General features: G+C 36.4%; 1 protein-coding gene across 1 annotated transcript; it reads left to right on the top strand.

Moving 5' to 3' along the window:
* Positions 1-18: 18 nt before the first annotated feature.
* Positions 19-19,962, top strand: LOC106031703 (fibrinogen-like protein 1-like protein). The gene is made up of 2 exons (XM_013174249.3): positions 19-10,068; positions 13,213-19,962. Exons 1-2 carry the CDS (start codon positions 9,921-9,923, stop codon positions 13,911-13,913), a joined length of 849 nt encoding a protein of 282 aa, XP_013029703.3. The 5' UTR covers positions 19-9,920; the 3' UTR covers positions 13,914-19,962.
* The last annotated feature ends 721 nt before the right edge of the window (positions 19,963-20,683 follow it).

The raw sequence follows: 20,683 nt of genomic DNA, 5'->3' as shown, positions 1-20,683 counted from the left end.
TTGTTGACGTAGCAGAAAATTGTCTATCTTTCTGCTGGATTTTTGTTACGCTTTAGTGAGTTGACTCACAGAAGGATCAAAGAAATGCCAGAGCCTCCACAAAGTAAGCACTGGAGGCATGCAGTCAGAAGCATTAACCATCCTGCGTTTATGGCAGTGAATGTGAGTTGTTAAATCAGCTCTCTGCCTTTCAAGAATTTGTAACTTAAGAGCTCGTTTAATTGTAGTCTGAATGAGTTCTGACAGGCTGTGTAGAAGGGAGAGGAGACGCTCTGCTGAAGCCTGTTTAAACTGTTAAATCATTTGTATAAGATAGCCTGGGAGGTGTTTAGAACAGTTTGAAATAATTTTATCAATGACTTCATCAAAGATCGTGTCCATTCTCCACATGTAAGGAAGAGATGTAATGTATAGATATCTAACATCACCGTTTTAAACAATGAAAATACTTGGTTGTGCCTTCTTATCTTTTTGATGAGATGGGGATGATAATTGTTAGTGGGGTATGTCTTGGGGGTTTGGGTTTGTTGGTTCTTTTTGAAGAGAGAGGCTGTTTTGCTGTTCAGATTTGTGTTAGTGAAGAGGACTTAACTCTAGAAACTACTATATTGGGTCTTGCTGCATCTGTCGGGCTTTGTGCTGATGTTTAAAATCCCTCTGTATTAAGCGCAAGAAGCTTGTCTCACAGAAGTAAAGATAAATTTAGTAATGAGTATCAGATACTCAAATGGTATGGTTATGAGCTTACCAGAGAAAATCCAATAATCCAATCTTAAGAAGCACCTTTATTAAGCATTTATGTGTAGCTCTTTATACATATTTATTAAAGCAACCTTTTTAAGTAACTGACATGTCAAGTTATCCAAAGCAATCTATGCAATTTAAGTACGTATACTTTGCCAAATTAGTACAAAGTGTACATCACCAAGTTCCGTTTAAGTATCTCCACTTGGTGGTTGTTGATGGACATTTAATTGCATGCAGATTGTGTGTGATCAGCAACTGTGATTACCTTAGATATTGCCTAGTGCTTCCTGTATCATTTGGAAAGCAAACAAAGTAAAGGATTTTTCCTAACAGTGGACGCTGGTGTAGCTGAGAGGTCTTGGGAAATACATTTTAGAGCTCTGAAAATGTAATGGTAAAATTTTAAAAAACTTCAATAAGCAAGGAGCTCCCAGTGAAATGGGGGAAGTGAGAGGACTAAGGAGAATCTTGGAGCCAAAATACTATCCACCCTCAGAGACTCTTGCTTTTTCACAGTGATCTATTGTAGAGTTACCATCCTTTGCATCTGGAAACTTATCAACCTAAACTACGCTCCTGTATGGAAATTGTCAACCATAATAGCTGCAATTATTCTGTGGAAAACTAGTGATGGAGTTCTGTTGGGTTTGTGGGTGGGTTTTTTGGGTTTCTTTGGTTTGTTTTACATTTTGCAGGGTATTTTATAGTCATCTCTATTTCTTTTTTAATGAGTTGTCCTAATTGTATTGTGCTTTCTGACAGTAAGGAAGGAAAGGAAAAAATATTTTAAAAAATGAATAAATATTACTGTAAAATCACGTAAGTATGCTGGTAGCATCAGGGCTACTTGCAATACTGAAAATTAATGTTCTCTTTTTTAATTAACTAGATTTCGAGTTCTTTTTTTTGTCTGTAAATGTTTGCCTGGAACAACTTCTGTTCCTGCTGTACTCTCCAGAGTGCGTGGAGACTGCCTTTCTGGAGTTGTTTTTTGCCTTTGCTAAATTCTCAAACTTATCCATCTTAAAAAAAAATAGTACAATATTTCAGGGATCTTACACTCACAAAATTGTCTGTAGGAATAGTATGCAGTTTTAGTCTGCTTTCAGGTTAAGCTGTTAAAGGCTCCTTGAGGTCACAGTATTATTATTTTTTGTTCGTTATTCTTGTTTCAAAATCCATCATGAAATTATGAATCCTGAATCCTCTATCATAAGAAATATTAAGGATTCTTCAGGAAAAACCTGTCTACTTTTAAAACCACATTATTCCTTCAAATTATGCTGGCAGTGACCCTTGCGCAGTGGTTTGTTTCCAGTAAAGTTTTGAAGATTTAATGACAACATAATTTTCTCTGTAAGTGGAACTTAGCTAGTTAGCTCTTTCATTGATGATGCACAAAACAGATTACAGTTGAGCTCATTTTTATTAGGTATTTGGTTCCACATGACTGATAGGAATAAAAATTAATTAAAGATTGTCATTCACTCAAGGGCAAATGGTAGCGAATATGCAACAGAAAGAAAGCTTTTCATGGTATTTTTTGACCAAAATTGGATTTTGAGCAGATTCTTTAAAACTGAATACAAACATTAAAAAGTAATATTAAAATGTGAAATTTACTGAAAACAGTCCAAGAAAGAGTAAAAAGATTTTATAAAGCAGTATTTTCAGTTTAAAATATTAGAATGTTCTCAGAAGCTCTCTGGTTTCTTTCAAGAATCTTCTCTTTTGCTCTCTAGTATATGCAGGTGTAGCATTGAGTTGGAGATGGGAGAGCAGGACATCCAAACTCTGCTGATCTGCAGGACACACATCATGCAGATGCAAGGAGAATCCTGTTAAATACTCAGGATAATATTTCCCATTCATGGAATCAGAACAAAATAAAATTTTGAGCAGTTACTAATTTTTGGGAGTGGGAAGGAGCATTTCATTTCATAACTGTTTTTCTTGATTATTCACTGGTGTGGATCAATTTCTTGATTATTCACAGGTGTAGATCAGATTGCTTCAGTTTGGAAGGTGGGAAATGTATGAGCTGCATTAATAAAAATCTAATTTCTTGACTATCATAGTTGAAAACCTTGAGAATGAGGAATATCTAATGAAGTTTGGGATCAAGATTAAGTCTCCTAAAGAGGTTACATTTTTTTCAGCACTAAATACAAAGAGGAGGACCTCGGATGGGAGGTGGAGCAGTTATTAAGACTGACAGCGGAATATGTGCAGCATCCATTGTCATATTTACCAAAAGCATTCAGAGAATTGAACCACAGTGTATGTGATTAAAGTATCCAGGTGATCCTTTCATGAAAATAATTTCTACTTGTAGCATTGCAAGGGTCCCTGACATAGCAGGCATGTGAATCTAGAGATGGCTGGCAAATCTTTGAGAAACATCGTGTAATCCTCTCATCTTTTTTGGATTTGAATTGTAGTGTTGATACTCTCTCTTTTGGTTGTTTGTTTTCCTGCTGTTTCTCTTCACATAGTATTTACACAGAGTTTCTTCACTTACGTTTGCCCTTCATTTTTATGAGGACTACAAGGGTCTTGTTTAAATTGTGCTGGCAAATTCTATTCAGCTGGTACTGGCAGAAGTAATTGTATACATCACTTGTGCTTTCAAGTGCTTCAGTGCTAGCAACCAATTATTTCTATCACCAGGTAGCCAGGTGTCCTGGAAAGATGCGATCAAATTGCTGTGATTTCTTTGTAAGGTGTCCGAAGCTTATTTTATTGTAGATTTTTTTTTTCGAACACTTAAGTGTACCCCGAGGAAAGTATCAGTAAGATACAGAGTCAGCCACAGTTTGCTGAAAATATTAACAAAATAAATTTAGAGTTTTTCCTTTTGGGGAGGAAAAAAAAAAAAGGAAGAGGTCCTGTAGGCTTGGCCTGGGTTCATTAAAAATGGCATATTAAATATCATGAAAGTAATCTTCTGGTTTCAGCCCATTGTATTAGTATCACATGGGAAAGAAATGCACCTGAAAAATTCTGCTTTTCTTAAATCCATGTTACAAGAAATTTGCATGCTGTCCTTCATAAATTATGTCATGTAGTTGGTTTGAGGCAAATGAGATCTGCGATAATCAATTCCAGGAGAGACTGACTCCACAGTCACCTTCATGGATGCTCATTAGTGTGGCATACAATCACAGAATGACTTGGGTTGGAAGGGACCTTCAAGACCACCCAGTTCCAATGCCCCTGCCATGGGCAGGACACCTCCCACCAGACCAGGTTGCTCAGCGCTATCCAGCCTGGCCTTGAATGCCTCCAGGGATGGGACATCCACAGCTTCTCTGGGCAACCTTCTTCAGTGCCTCACCACCCGCTGAGTAAAGAATTTCTTTCTAATGCCTAATCTAAGTCTATCCTCTTTTGGTTTAAAGCCATTGGCCCTTGTCCTATCACTGCACTCCCTGACAAAAGAGTCCCTCCCCAGCTTTCCTGCAGGACACCTTTAGGCCCTGGAAGGCCAATAAGGTCTACCCAGATCCTTCTCTTCAAGCTGTACAACCCCAACTCCCTCAGCATGTCTTCACAGGAGAGGTGCTCCAGCCCCTCGATCATCTTTGTGGCCCTCCTCTGGACTCGTTCTAATACTTCCATGCCCTTGTGCTGAAGCACTGCTCCAGGTGGGGTCTCAGGAGAGCAGAGTAGGAGAGAATCACCTCCCTTGACCTGCTGGCCATGCTTTTTTTTGATGCAGCCCAGGATGCAAGTGAACATTGCCAGCTCTTGTCAAGCTTCTCATCAATCAAACCAGGGTGTATGTATAAATATATATATATATTTTTTTTTTTTTCTGGGCTCATCAAACTGAGAATTTCCTTTATTTAAAGCCTGTGAGGGTATATTTCTGTATGTGAAAAGCTCCTCCTTTTTTTTTTTTTCTTTTTCCCCAGGCTATGCTACTTCAGTTGTGAGGTTGCTAGAGAGCAACAGAAGTCACAGAATCTCTCTTTGGAAATGAAATGGTTGCCATGACAATGCTCCCAGCTGCTTCTTGCCCCAGATGAGAAAATCATTTTTAGACTCCCATATTACAGGGTTAGGCTACAACATTTTAAACAAAACAATACGGCTAATTGATTCAAATCAAAGATCAATGCATTGCTTGCTAAAAATCTTTTGGCTGATATTCAGCTAAAATTGTTGAGTAAAATATGTTCTGTTACATACTGTTAATTTAACTGTTCAGGTTTTTTTTATTATTGTTAATTGGTTTTGATCAGATACCTGAGGTAAAATTGGTGTGTTGACAACAAGAATTTCATCTTATTGAATTTACTAAATGTCTGTAGTAGTAGTGGTAGAAATTATTCCAAAAGGGAAGCTGACTGATACTTAGATAAGAAGTGTTTAAAATATGACTGAGTTTGAATCATATTTTGTAATATGCCAAATTTGGATCAAACCTGAAATGCTGGATGCTTCTGCTGTTTATTATCTCTGAAGTCCAGACAATTGATCACAGAAATATTGGTTGCAGGGAACTTCTGATGGTCTCTAGTCAACTTCACTTTGAGTGGGATCATCAGCAACACTAGCTTAGGTCTGTCATGCTGTGTCTAGCCAGTCTTAAAAACCTCTAAGCTTGGAGACTTCACAACCTGTCTGAGAAAGCTGTTCCTGTGCTGCGCTTCTCCTGATGATCAAGGTTTCTTAAATGACCAATATGAATCTCCTTTGTAACCTACTACTGGGTCATTCCTTAACATCTTCATTGGCTAAACAAGCCCAGCTCTTTCAGCCTCTTATCATAGGTTATATTGTTGGCCCTTGACCATTTTGGTACCCTTCACTGGATCCTCTCCAGTTTACAAGCATTCATCGTGAACTGATGGGCCCCAGAATGGACACTATTCAAGGCATGGCCTTGATATTCCAGGGGTAAAGAGGGATATTAACTTCGTCTTTTATGCTGCTTATACTGTGACTCACGTGGTTTGCCTTATACAGGATGAGGGCATGCTGGTTCACAGTCAGCTAGGTGTTGAGTGTAGCTCCTTGGTCTTTCCTGTGGTGCAAGACTCCTACTCAAGTAGTGAGTTATCAGTCCATACTGATAATTAGGCGTGCACCACTCTGCATAGAACTTTGCTCTTCCTGTTTTTGTTGTTGGCCACTTTTAAGTCTATCAGTGTGCCTCTGGCCTGAAGTTCTAGCATCTGTTATGTTATCATCATCCCCAATTTTGCGTAGACTGTGTGCTGTCAGATCATCTAGTTCATTGATGAAGATAATGAACAGTATGAACCCGACTATCAAACTCTTAGACACAACATTTTTTAACTATCTCATTCGTGAATAACTTGTTAATTACTCGAGAAGCATTCTGTCCCTTATTTAATAAATGAAATCACTAAGAATTAGTTAGCTCATAGAAATCACTAAGAACTAAGAGTTTTCAGCGTATCATCTAGTCTTTTCACCATTGCTTTCAGGAATGATTTTGTCAATTTATCCACACCATCCCTTTCAAATGTATGTCTAATCTTAAAAATTCCAGAGCGAAGGTATTTGTTCTTGTGTGTCAACAGAGAATAGCAAATAGTTTCCTAAGCATCTTGGCCTGCTTTTTTTTTTTCCTTCCTTTTTTTTTTTTAAATATATTGTCTTTATAATGCTGCACACACTTTTCCCTTAGAATCAGGAATTTTACCATGTTAAAAGTTGTGTCACCTAAATTGCTTTCCACATGAATGTTCTCCAACAGTTTTCAATTGCAGCAATTGTATCTGGCAATTTTTGCAACCTTTAGAATAAAAAGTAAGGTGTCTTATCATACTCTTTTCCAAAGCTACCTGAGTAACTGCAGTTTTTCATTACAGCTGTGGCAGCTGATTTGTAATCAAACAATTATTTTCCATTGTCTTCAATGATGATGGATTTGGATGTATTCTTCAAGTTAGGTCCTAATTCAGTGTTTTTGTTAAAAGCAAATCCTTTTCAATTCAGGTAAGTTTCTACTCCTTTCGACTTTATTCTATGGTTCAACAGGAAGACATGAAAAATATGTTAGAAAAAAATATTTTAGTTTTTACTTCAGAATGAAGAAATGTATTTTCATAAAGAAGTCTGAAAAAAAATATTTCTGAACACTTGTAAAGTCAAATGCTTCTAAGAGGGAAGCATTTGTTTTCTTGTTTTGTTTTCTTGTTTTGTTTTACATTCAGTCAAGGATAGGTGCCTTGGTTCATTTCCAAAATAACGGTTCATCTGACAAATAGTGAATATGTAAAAAGGGATTTATAGGCTGTGTTGAAAATAGTCTTAAATGCAATGTGTCTTAGCAGTTTAAGAACTGGTTCCAGCTTTGTTGGACAAAACACATATTGCACATGCCATTACCAGCTTGGAAGTTCAAGAACAAGTGAAAATAACTGCAAACATTTTTTTGTTACTATTCCTATCTGAAGATACAAAAGTGCACTTAGCCAAGGTTGCAAAGCAATTCAGAGTCAAAGTTGTTCAAAGGCACAGAAGTATTTCTATGGACTGTTTGTTCTCTTTTATTTCTATTTAATTGCATATGAAATACAAATCCTCATATGTTGTGCTTTCACTGAGGATGAATTATTGAAGAACAGAAATTATGCATAGAACAAATCCTCAAGTAGAGGATGCATGGGACTTAAATGCTCCTTAAGATTTAATTGCAGCTTTTTTCAGGGACACAGGAAGTGTTCAAACTGGGTTGCAGGATAGATCAAGGAGCACCAAAAAGTGTTGACTGATCTTGAAAAGGATAAATGCTAGATTAGTTGTCATCCAGATAGACAATACAACTTTCAGGTGCAAGAATATATAGCAACAATTAATTCATCTAATTCATTCACGTTTTGACCTGAATGACCATTAATCAACTCTTGTTAATCCAAATAAACTAAAATACAAACCTATTAACCAACCAGTTCTGCTTTTTTTTTCATCTTCGCTTTTTAAAGCTTTGAGACACTACTACATGTTTTAATGTGAATAAGCCTGAAGCAAAAACATGGTTTAGGGTCAGTTTCTTCCTAATACTTAAAAATCAAGTTTTCTTTGTGATTTTAAATATGACTAGCAGTATAGCATCTGGTTAATTTACCTGTGTAAAATGACATAGTAAATGTCAACGACTACCTGTTATGTGTATAAGCAACATAAGTAATGCTCTGAACTAAAACCTTTTGTCCATTGCTATGTCTATTTATTACTCAGGGAAATTTAGTTACGGTATTACTTTAATCCTTATGGAAGAACTTTGTACTTTATGGTTCATATATACTTACTTGCAAGTGGAATATGTCAGACCAAAGTACACCAGAGTAAGCACAATGTGAAATATTGAAGATACAATTTTGCTGCCCTTCTACATTTGAGATAGTGTGTTGGAGCTGATTTATTCACCTGGACTTGAGTAGCAGGCAAAGTACAACTGTAGAGAATGAGCTCATGCGTTTGTGTGCAATTCTGTCTTTGCTAAGCTTCACTGAAAGAGGTAAGGTGCCTGCCTAGTGCTGTTTTCCTCAGTTGCTTTCTTAATAACTTGTAATACCAACTTCTATTCTAGAATTAAATAGATCTGTAAATCGTTTCAATGTGTACTGTAAATATGGGGGAAGAGAAAAGACTGACTCACTCAAAAATGCAAAAGGAAAAAAGCAGGTAAAAAAGAAAATCCAGATCCAAATACAGATTTCCTAAAGCTAAGTGATGCTTGTAGGTTAGGTTTTGATTTGTAGTCATTTCTAGTAATGTTTTTTTTTTTAATAATAATGATAGAAGCTTTCAGTAAAAGGGTTACATGACAGTGAGAAATGCAAACACAGCAGATCTTAAGTGCTGTAGGGGGAACCATGTGTTGAATGTCATGGAAGGGAATTTTCCAGTTTATTACGATGTCAGATGATCAGCTTTGGATGTAATAAATTGTATGTTAATAGTAAATCAGAATTATTACTGAATAGTTTTAGAGTAGAAAATTGTTTCACTCGTTTTCTATATGGTAGGTATAAGAATTAATTCTCAAGCCTGACTTTTATTTCAGTGATTTATCTCAAACATTTAAACAAAAATGTGCTTTATAATTCTTCACTCTAGAAAACTCTTTGTTGGATCTGCTACTGAATCAGATTCATAAGGAACGTGGCTCTGTTGCAATGTAAAACACTGTTGAGAAGGGAGGTGGTCTATGTCAGCTGTGCTGACGCTGGCAGGAAGTAAGCTCTGACCAAAGAGCTGCTTGTTAGACATGTACTCTGCCTTCATCAGAAGGGTTTGGCTAGATTCTAAGTTTAGTGTCCTTCGAGAGTATGGGAAACATATGTTATCCTGATTCAGTCTGAGCTGTCATTAATACTGAAATTCCTCTTCCATCAGACTGATATTTACTGGGATGAGGACCCCAGGATTTAATACAGTAAGAGCCTAAACCTTTCTGTGTTGGATGGAGAGTTACTAGACATGTACCCCCCCCCCCCCCCCCCCCAAAAAAAATAAAAAAAAAAAAAAAAAGAGGACAAAATGAGGCTCAAAAGTGTTTTGATTCTATTTTTTTGTTTCACCCCCTTTTGGTCTGTGTTAAGCCTTTAACCTATTTAAAGCTACAGATGAAAATTCATCCAGAGCATAGTCCAGAATTGCTGAAGTGCATTCTCCAGCGCATGAAAATACTCACAGTACTAGGAAGCCATGATTTTGAGCACTGTTTGAAGTATAGACAGATAGTCAGCAGAGCCAGTGTTCCTGTTCGTGCCAGATGGTCCTTTAATGTCTCTGTTTCCATACAGTTTGGACTTGGGGAATAAGCAAACTTTAATTCTGATAAATATGTGTTTTTAAGTTTTGTCCTTATGTTATTTTCTATGACCTTTTGTCATACAAAAATAGGTTGTATTTCACTGCCCATCAAGGCACAAGGTAACAGAAGTGAATATGTCTAAGTGACGCAGCACTGGGCTCCACGTCAGCTGGAAGTAGAGTGCAAAACATCGGGGAGGGAGATGTCAGTGAAAGATGGAAGAAGCCAATTTTGACAAAAGCTCACTGTATGGAAAGCAGGTGTTTCAATCTATTTCTCCTTCAGGACATTCAAACTAAAAGTCAAATCTTTCAATTTTCAGTTCCAGTCTGTGTTATAGCTCTGCATTGCTGCAGGAGGACTGACTCAGAAGATGCTGCTGAAGAGTTCAGTGGGATTTGTTCTATTCTTGCTTTTTCATTTCCCTGTGTCAGTGATGACCAAAGAGGCAGTGGTCTTGGCTAATGCCCACCTTCTCCCTCAAAGAGGCTATGAGAGACTGGCTAACATCAATGAAAAAGGTACTCATGAAGAGAGTGAGTGATCTGGATGCATGCTGTGTTTTACTCTGTTGCTTTTTTGGAACATTTTCAACATATTTGAAAGCTTGCTCTGCAGCAATACTTCGAAATATGAACACGTCCTGCCACAAAATCCATAATCTTTAAAGCCCTTGCTCAGCTGCTGCCTAATTCAAGAGAAATTAACTGTTTAAAATATTCATCTAAAATATTTTGAGGCAATTAAAGACTTATTCTTTTAACCCTCATATTTTGGTTATATCTAACACCTCAGGACATAAATCTCATTGATACTTAGAACTGAGACATTGCTCTGCCTATCTAGCTTGTGAGGTCCAATATGGTAAGTTTTCTAATGCATTTACCTGAGTAGATCCCACATAAAATGCAGCCAAAAGGAGTACTGAGGTTGGTTCGTTTTCCCCCTTGACTGATGGCAATTGGGTGTCTATAAAATTCACTTTTCAAGTGAATCCTGTAAACAGCCAGCCAAGGTGTGGTTTTTTTTTCAATATGTTAACAGAAGCCGTTCTGTTTTGCACTAATAATATTCACTAAGCAAATACAAGTGTTACTGTATATATTACTGGCCTGAACACCACTGTATACTCAAGTCATCATTCTTCATAAAGTTACAGGATCAGGTCTATGTCTACCAGTTGAATGCTTTAAAAACGAGGGCCCAGAGTCATATACAAAGTTCTTCTCTTATCAGGATATTTGATAATTTCTTGCAGATAGTATTGAGATGAAGTGTTTTTTTCCTGGCTGGAGATTCTATTAGGCAATGAAAGGCCTAAAAGTAAGACCACAGAAAGCTTATATACTTCTGTAAAACTGCCCTGAGTGGCTAAAAAGCACCAGCAAACTTCTGAACATAAAATATAAAAGGCTATATTTAATACAATAAAGTTATTATGAATAATAGTATTTAACAGGTTTAGGCCAGCTGGACTTTTACAAAACCTATGGCACAATACTTCATATAATAACATTAAATCAGAGAAGATAGTGGTACACTGTCATTTCAGTAGAAGCTGAAAAGGGCAATGACATCAATAGAAAAGTAAACAGTAAAGTCAAGGGGAGACTGGAAGTGTTTGCTTGTAAGTGAACTTTTCAGTATTCTTATTACCTATACTGAGACAAAATAGGAATATGCTGATAAAATTTAATGATAACCTGATGTAGAGAAATGTCAATACAGTCAGAATATTACACAGAAAAAATAAATAAACGGATGTTCTTGAGCAATACCAATGGGATGAAAAATAAAGTACAAAATTCCAGGTTTTACTGCAAGTGAGGACTTACGCTTACAAAGATCCAAAGACTAAAGTCTAGATTAAAGAAAACTAAGAGCTACAAATCTGATCCTACAATACATCATCAGAGATATTTCTAAAAAGACTTGGGGTGAATCAGTGGCACCATATATGGCCATCTGCAATACTGTGTGTAAATTTTATCCACATTCTAGGAGATGAATTTGCAGATGAAAAGCTAATAAAACAACTAAGGAATGGAAGATGTATCTTACATTAAATAATATCAGAGCTTGTTATCCTAACAGAAATTACCCTTACAAAGTAAAAGCTGATTAAAAATACAGTTGTCCTCACAGTACATTATGACTTATAACTAGGGAATAAGAATGTGTTCAGTAGAACAATCACCAAGGGCTCTCAAGCCAACGATTCACACAAGGAAAAGGGTTGTTTTCCAAGTTTTTATTTTAAAATTTTATCTTTGGAAATATTTTTACTTAGTTGTTTTATGATTTTGCAAAAGAAGTTAGGACATTTTGCCACACTTTCCCTGAACTATCCCAGCTTCCCAGAACAATTTGTTTAAAAACAAAACAAAACTTAATTTCTAGGTGAGGTACCTAAATTACTATCGGTTATTGTCAGGACAGAACTTTGGAGTTCCTGTGTCTGAAAAACTGTCATATTATATAACAGGTGGTCTGTAGGAAATATTCTGGTAGAGTTATTAAAATGGTTATGTCTTTGTTAAATACAAATTACATAGTCTCTGTTAAATATAATTAGAAGTATTCCCTAGTATATAATATATAATATATGACATAATGATGTGCCTTCCAACTCTATGAAGGAGTGAGTGATTACAACTCATAAGCATGTTTCTGAGTAATGGAATAGACACTGAATAACATCGTACTTTAAGAAAGAATTTCTCTGTATGTGAATTCATACATACATAAATGTGTATTTAAATAAATTGTGTTCTGGTTCTTAGAAATCTAGTGAATTCTAAAACGTACAGCATCATGCCTTAGTCTTAGAGCTGCTTGCCATTATACTATAGTAAAAGTTACTTTATAAGCAACTTACATTTAAAAATACATATATACTTCAGACCAATAAAGAGGGTCATCCCAAACCTTATATGCTGTTTTTATCACTTCTGAATCTACTTGATAAGTGGTATAATGAAAAAATCACTTTCACCTGTTTTTCTGATGTCAGTGTTCAGCACTGCATGGCACTGTAGCTTTATCTGCAAATCAGTGGTAAGATTAATGTGGAGATTGAGTGACAAGAGCTGTTGCCAAGAAGACTCACAGATGTTTTTAAGGTTTATATTAGCAAGAACTATACTTTGATAACCTCCCTTTTTATCTGTGCATGGCATATTGATAGGAATTTAATGCAAGGATGGTACAGATACCTGAAGCATAAATCAGTTAGAGAGAAATTAGATTTATTTGTTGAGGATAAGGCTATCTCTAGTTATTAGACACAATGGTCCAGCACATGGCATAGGGAATTAGTAACTTGCTGACTGTTCAAACTGGAGAAACTTAGGAGGAAAAGGAACAGTCTGTACATATATTTTTTTAAACATATTTCCATCATAAATGCAAAACCACACTTCCATATTAAAACAGGATAATAAAACCTTATTTGAATTTCTGAAGCTTTCCTGCATGTTCTGCCCTCAAATCATGCACCTTTAGCCAAGTAGATGCCCACCAGCTGAGCTGAAGTCAGCCTGAGACCATTTCCAGCCAAATCAAGGCAATCATGCACTCACTGTAGAGAACAGAGTTCAATATCTAAAATTTACTATTTGAACAGAAATTTACTTTAAAATTCTATTTTTTTTTTTTCTACTTAGACTATCCAAGGGATTGTTTTGAGATTTTTCAGCGCTCCAAAGGAAATTGCAGAGATGGTCTTTACATCATCCAACCAAAGGAAGACCCAATTGTTGTCTCTTGTAATATGCAGGATGGTGGCTGGACAGTAATTCAGCACATTACAGCCAATAGTACTGTTGACTTTGATAGGACCTGGCAGGATTACAAATATGGATTTGGCTCTGTTCATGACAACCACTGGCTAGGAAATGAATATATGCATCAGTTAACAGGAAGCACTGTGCAGTATATACTTGGAGTTAAACTTGTAGATCTAAATGCTGAAATCAAATGGGGACAGTATGAACCATTCCTTATTGAAGATGAAAAGTCTCAATACCGAATTAGGGTTGGCCTATACAAAGGCAACGCTACTGATGCTCTGACCCTGGACACAGAAGCTTACCTCCATGACAACCAGAAGTTCACCACCAAGGACAGAGACAATGACAATTACTTTCAGAACTGTGCCAAACTAGAACACAATGGCATTCCTGGGGGAGGCTGGTGGTACGACGCATGTGCTGGCGCGAATCTAAACCGTAGGAATGTGATATATTGGCAAAAGGACTGCAACAAGAAACATTTGTGCAAGTTTGCATGGATGATGGTTAAACCCATTGACCACAGCCTGTCGTATGCAACCATGTCTTGTCCATGTCAGAAGGAAGAACTGTAGGTGAGCCATATGTCCTTTGAAAGGAACATGGATTCTTTGTCAAGTGACTGAAGTGAGATCACATTGATTGAAAATGTAATCGTGACTGGAAAATTAATTCGTGACTTTGCAAGGCCTTTATGATACCGTATTGTCCAGGATTGGACTGAAAAGATACAGATAACTACCAACCCCAAAAGTAATAATAGAGGTGGCTGATTGAAACCGAGGCATCTAACAAAAGATTTAAATGACCCACTTTATAGAATTTTAGCCTTCAGAGGATTTAGATATGAAATCCATGATACGATGTTTTGTAGTAGATATACACGCATTTCAGAAGGTTTTGCTCCAGTATGAATGTTCATTGTTAACTGCACATCTTCGTAAGTCATGCAGGAAGGAAATTTCAAGGGAATTACCTACATTTGCAAAACCTATAGCAAAGAGTATTGTATACCATAAGACAGCATCAGACCTTTCCTTTCTACCTTTAGTGAAAAGTATTTTAATATTCGAAATTGGAGTTAGCCTTATCTCTAATGGCTTCTTTTCCTATTCATTAACTTTTCTTTTTATCTCTACTTTTTAATGCTTCCATACCCAATGAAGTATTTAGCACAGTCTTTTCTTCCTTCTTATTAGAGCATCTTGAGCTAATGGACTCATCAGCTTTCTTATTAAAAGCTACTAATCTAAGGCTTACAAATCCTCTGAATTTTTCCTCAAGAAACACAGTGAACACTTTAAAAAAAAAAAATAGCTTGATTTAGCATTTTTTTATTTATTGTTTCATTTTTTCCTCAGTATTACTGCATTTTATTTATCATGTTTTGACTGTTGCTTCTTTCTGTTCTATGATGGGCTTAAGCTTTTTCTCTTTTTAATACCACTATGAGATAAGAACAGTGTGTTGGCTTTACTTCACATTTGCTAGCTTCAGTTGTTTTGGCAGTCAACCTTGACGTTATTTAAACACTGCCTTTTGTCTGATCATAACACAAAAAGAGAGACTTTAAATTTCATGATGAATTCATCTGTTTAAAAATCGTAAATAAAAGGATTTCAGTTTTGGTAACCCTGAAGATCTTGTACAGACATTGGAGTTATTTCACACATTTCTATATCATTGAAGTAGCTGAATAACATCTGAAGAGGTTTCAGTGTTGCATTACACAAAATGCCAGGATTATATTTACAATGTCTTGTATGTTATCTTAGATATTTCAGTTACAGAAGCTCAGGCAAACTGCTTTTTAATTTAAAAGTGGAATCTTTTAATTTCCATTAAAACAATTTACAGAAAATAAATTGTTTTGAGAAGACCAAGACTGGCAGGATTACTTAGGAAGGTAAATTAATTGGGAAATGGAAAAGTCATGAAAGAAATTTTTATTTTTTACAATGCACTGCAACATTTTCAGAAAGAGATGCAAATATGTTATGTGGGTGAGGCCAATATAGCATACATGTGTTTATTGCAGGAGCTGATTTTTCCCCCCTCAAAGTGTGTTCAAAAAAAGAAACATAATAGAGGAAGAAATGGGTATTAGCTGAATTGAATTTATGTCATTGAGTCAATTTAATGTGGGTTCTGCTGTAACTATCAGGAAATGCCTGAAGTTGTAATATGGATACAAGAAAATCACTGGACTGCTGCTAGTCTCCAATAGCTTTTACCCAAATTCCTGGCAAGTTAGCCAGAACACACAGCTGCCAAAAAGGTGTTGTGAAAAATCTTAACATGGAAGCCAGAAAACTATATGATCCTCAAAGGCAAAAGACCTCCTCGGCAGACCACTTGTCCTGCTTGGAGGGTTTTGGAGGAAAGTAATAGTGGAGATATGCTGCGTGAACAACTCAGGCTCTAGCAGCCCAAATCCAGCTGCCCGATACTGGAGTTAAGTGGAGCGCTACAGACCACTGCTGACACTGAATTCCAGGATGGGAATTAGATTAACATGTAATAATAGCTTGTAATAACAGGTCTGCAGAAAAAAAAACAAGACAGGAAGATCAACAGTTCAAAGAAAGACTTCAATGGAAGTCACAGACTGTGGTATGTTCCATGCTTCTAAACAAAGTAAGGATAGAAATGACTACTTGAGCTTGATTTAGGACTAAGTACTGGATGAAAATAGTTACAAATATTCCAATCCACTCACCAACTTTTTTTTCCTAGAGTTTTTTAACAGAATGACAAGGAGCTTTAAAAAAGTGGACTAAATTTTACTTTGTAATTCCTTGGCAAAAAGCTGTCTTCATTGAACGTATTTTTTTCTCCATCCCTGAACCTTAATCAGTGCATACCCAGAACAATGCTAAGCGGCTGGCCATTGACACCAAATCAGCAGACTCACGGCCTGAAGGACTGGGGATTCTACTTTGCCTACCCCTATTTTCTTCTCCCTGTTATAACCCTCCTATCCTCTCTCTTGCCTTTCCTGATCCAGCTGCCTCCTGCCCAAACTTGAAGAAAGGAGGTGGGTCCTGTTTTTCTGTCAGGAGGGTCTGACAAAAAAATATATATTTGGTCAAGTATCTATCCAAAATGTGGAGCATTCTAGGAGGCCTAGAACAATTGGTACATGGCTGACTTCCAGCTCCTGGCATACCTGAATGGGAGGCATGTTCACCTTCAAACCTACAGTCCCCTAACAGAAAAATAGGTTTCTTTATCTCTGTGCTGTTTTGTATTTCTCTAAACTGTAGGAAAAGTAAGCACATTCTCACATACAATATCAAAATAATCAACGCAGAACTTGGCAGAAGAAATATTTTTCCTAAAATAGCATCAATTGACAAAAGAGGAGAGCCTGATAGCTTCTTTCTGGCAAAATTACTGATTTATTATTATTTTTCTTTCATAGTCATTCAAGTTTTACATGAAAAACTGCTTTCTTTTGTTTCTGATTTTCATATGCGTAACCTAAATAATAAATTTTCAGACTCCCACATGACCTTTTCTATGTGTTAGCAATAGATTTAATTGTAATCCAGGAGTTTAGTAAAAATACCCAAATTTCAGAGGTTTAGTGAAACGGGAGCCACCAGCGACCAGGATTTGGAGTACTTATTTAGAAGAAAACTTTTCAAGAATTCAAAAATGTCATTTTTTTAAGGAAGACTGACTTGTTTGATACCTCCGCAAACACATGAAGAGACTAATGGCAGTTAGTAGCTAAGGGTGTAACTACTGACTAAAAGTGGTTTTATTGAGTGTAATGAGGACTGAAGTTCAGAGTCTGATACAGAGCCCAGCAGTGCCTATTAAAACCTGATGATATACATTTATCAAGGTGGAAGAAAAATTGCAAAATCATCCCTTTCTGAAACTAATGTTTATAGAGTACCTCTAGTTTTACAACACACTGCTATCAAATTTTCCTTTCTTTTTTTTCTAGCTATAGATACAGAGTAAATGTTAAAATCTAAAACAGTAATTTTACTGGAATGATCAAAGCTTAAGCTTTTATGACACTTAGTTGTCAATTGTATATGGAAAAAACCGTAGTGGATACAAAAGTCAGCAATGGAGATTTGGGATGACCACATAAGAAGTAAATAGCATCTTTCTGATGTGGTGGAAGGAATGCCAAGTATTTAAGTGAAAAGATGCAGTATCCATGTTTTGGAGCTCAGGTTTGGAAGGGCATTTCAAATGGAGAAGCCACTGACTATACAGAGGATGCAGAAGCATTTTGAAACATGATGGATTCCTTGAACTCGCCACACGCAAACACTGCAGGGAAGCCATTTTCAGAATCATGTTGAAAAGTGATGATTTTTCACAGCTGTTCTTGAGAGGGCACAAGTTTATTCAGAAGAAAGTTCTGATCTGTAGTATTCTACAGCACAAAATAATGAATGTGGAGTTGTTGTTTTTTCTACTTTTTAAGAAAATCCCTCTGTAATATCAAAAAGGATAAAGCTGTATGAAGTTTTAGAGTAAAGCCCTTTTCAAAAGAGACCCCTAGATATACACGTTACAGCAAATAGTAACTCCAGCTTGACTATTATGTACATCTGAAGAAACAGCTAATTGGTTTTCACTATGCCCAAGTGAATCCTTCATATTACTTCGATCTCTACAGAAAGTAGAGACAATTAATTCCAAAGGAAAGTCGTATTGTTCAGTTTGTTTGCTTGTTTTCTTAAAGCAAACAATTCAGACTTGTCCCCTAAATATTACAGAGTAATTTTTAAAAAGTGATGTCCAAAAATTCTCATTCAAAATGAAGATTTTAGAAATCCCAAACTATAAAGGGGTAATTTGGAGACTGTTTCCTACAGTAAGTAAGGAAGGAACTTAGAAATTTCTATTTAAAACCTGGAATCTGAAAACAGTCCACAGGTGTTCAGTTCTGAGTTTCAAACTGAGTACCTAGTTCCATAATAATGTGTTCTAAGAGAAAACACCATCTTCGAGGTTGACATTGGATTCTTTAATTGTTGTAGTGACTTCTGATTTAGATTTAACATACTTACCACTTCCCAGTGCCATTTTTATTCTTTCAGATGTGTGACTATCCTTAGGGACATTTGCCTTAAGGTTTATTAGTTCAATTAGTTTGACATAGGTAATGTATCAAATATGACATGGTGGCAGTGCCACAGATTTCTTAGGAATGCCCTTTGCTGGAGATAAAATGATCAGAAGAACTCAAGTAGAGATGGAAACTTTTCATGAGGCTCAGCTCTAAAACTGAACAATATCTACAGGGTGATAAGGAAGCACAATTAAGGATTTTGCCTTGAAGTACCTTCTTATCTCTCTTATCTCTGGATCTAGACTCCTTCAGTCCATATATCCCAGTGTAGGTCATACTATGGGTACAATTGAGATGAGGAACAAAACTCCACATGCAAAAATACTTTTCAACAATTATAAGCAGTTATTGATTAACATGCATAGTTCACTGGAATAATTAGTAACTGAATTATAGAATTAATGGCAAAATATGTTCTATCATATTTTACAGGTTCTTGTAGTATTTTCTTTATATCCCTTTTGATTTCATCCTTCCTCAGTTCAACAGGATTCTTCTATACAAGAAATTCCTGTATTTGCATTCTGTCTTGACTTTCCATCCTTTGCAAGGCTCTTCATTCTTTGCTTAGTAGTCACAAAGAGTGTGTGATTTAAACTAAATCTATATGAGTTTAAAGTTCTGTGAACTCTTCCAAGTCTTCATCTACAAACATAAATTGTATTTTTGTAAAATAAATGTTATTTAATACTTTATGGGGATCTGGGATATATAGGGAGCTTTGCATATGTGAAACAGAAACAAGAATGATACCTCAGCTTCCTTTGTGGGAAAATTCAATATTCAGAAATATTTGCGTGTGCTGGATCTCTGAAAAATTTAGTTAGGGATGTGTACTTACACAACTATATTGATAATACATACATATATATACATGCATATATATGTATAAATAAAATTCAATTTTGCCAAAAAGTTCTTTTCAGAAGTTCACAATTTTGAACATAATCAATTAAAGGACCAGTAGAAGTTTCATTAAAAGGACAGAAATTCCCAGTACAAAAAAGACAGGGATCTCCTGGAAAGAGTTCAGCAGAGGGCCACAAAGATGATACGGGGCCTGGAGCATCTTCCCTATGAGGAAAGACTGAGAGACCTGGGTCTGTTCAGCCTTGAAAAGAAGACTGAGACGGGATATTATCAATGTTGATAAATATCTTAAGTGTGGGAGACAGAGCGATTTGGCCAACCTCTTTTCAGTGGTTTTTGGGGACAGGACAAGGGGCAATGGCCACAAAATGGTTCACAGGAAGTTCTGCACCAATATGTGAAAGAACTTCTTCATGGTGAGGGTGATGGAGCACAGGCTGCCCAGGGAGATTGTGGAGTCTCCTTCTCTGGAGATATTCAAGGCCCATCTGGACACCTCCCTGGGCAACCTGCTCTAGGGAACCTGTTTTGGCAGGGGGGTTGGACCCGATGATCTCTTGAGGTCCTTTCCAACCCCTACAATTCTGTGATTCTGTGAAATACAGGCAACAAGATTGTTTTACACTGCAAAAGTCCCACAACACTTTTTAAAGGAAGCTTTATAGAGCTTGAACACAAAGTACTAACTCATACTCTAATGAGAATCATGTTTTTCTGTTTTTGTTTGTTTTTTTTGTTGTTTTTGTTGTTTTTAAGAGTAAACACCCCACATAACAATAAAGCAACAAACACCTCTTTATATAATTCAAGATATTTACAATATACCCGGGTTTGGCAATGTAACGTGTCACACTGCGAAGTGCTAGCAGCATAGTTTGAGCACACATTTCACAATTACACCGAAGCAACATTGTTGCATCCATCACCATCTATTCTAATACATTTACTGAGCACAGAGTCCATAAACATTTACAGAACACTCTAGTTCAGCAGAAGCCAAAACTGACAAAAAAATATTTCATTTAATTTCAGATGTAGAAGCCAATGCTTTACTTCAGAAACAACACCGCAGCTAGCAGGAACTGTTACTACCTCATAAATTTTGCCTTAAACTACAGCTTGTGCCACAGAGGGGCACATTCATTTGCTAAAAATCAAACACAGTTTACTGAATGTCTGATCCAATGTAATATAAAATTACCCACTATATCAACTGACTTGTACATAGTTACTGTACACAGGAAAAGCTCTGGATAGTGACAGAAAAAAATTGATGAAAGGTTCTTCACAAAGACCCATGCTTTCCTTTAATAAGCAATCATATGCTGATGCACAAAAAAATAATAGGCACAGTATGGTGTGTTACAAAGT

The sequence above is a fragment of the Anser cygnoides genome, chromosome 5, assembly GCF_040182565.1.
Source record: "Anser cygnoides isolate HZ-2024a breed goose chromosome 5, Taihu_goose_T2T_genome, whole genome shotgun sequence".
In the NCBI taxonomy this organism is placed as follows: Eukaryota; Metazoa; Chordata; class Aves; order Anseriformes; family Anatidae; genus Anser; species Anser cygnoides.
Note: the sequence above shows the minus strand (reverse complement) of the source record. Positions and strands in the feature narration are given on the sequence as shown.

Bases quoted from the DNA above. Each gene is read 5' to 3' on its own strand.
- LOC106031703 (XM_013174249.3), top strand. From the start codon at position 9,921: ATGCTGCTGAAGAGTTCAGTGGGATTTGTTCTATTCTTGCTTTTTCAT. The intron at 10,069-13,212 runs GTACTCATGAAG...TTTTCTACTTAG, and splicing joins GGCTAACATCAATGAAAAAG to ACTATCCAAGGGATTGTTTT.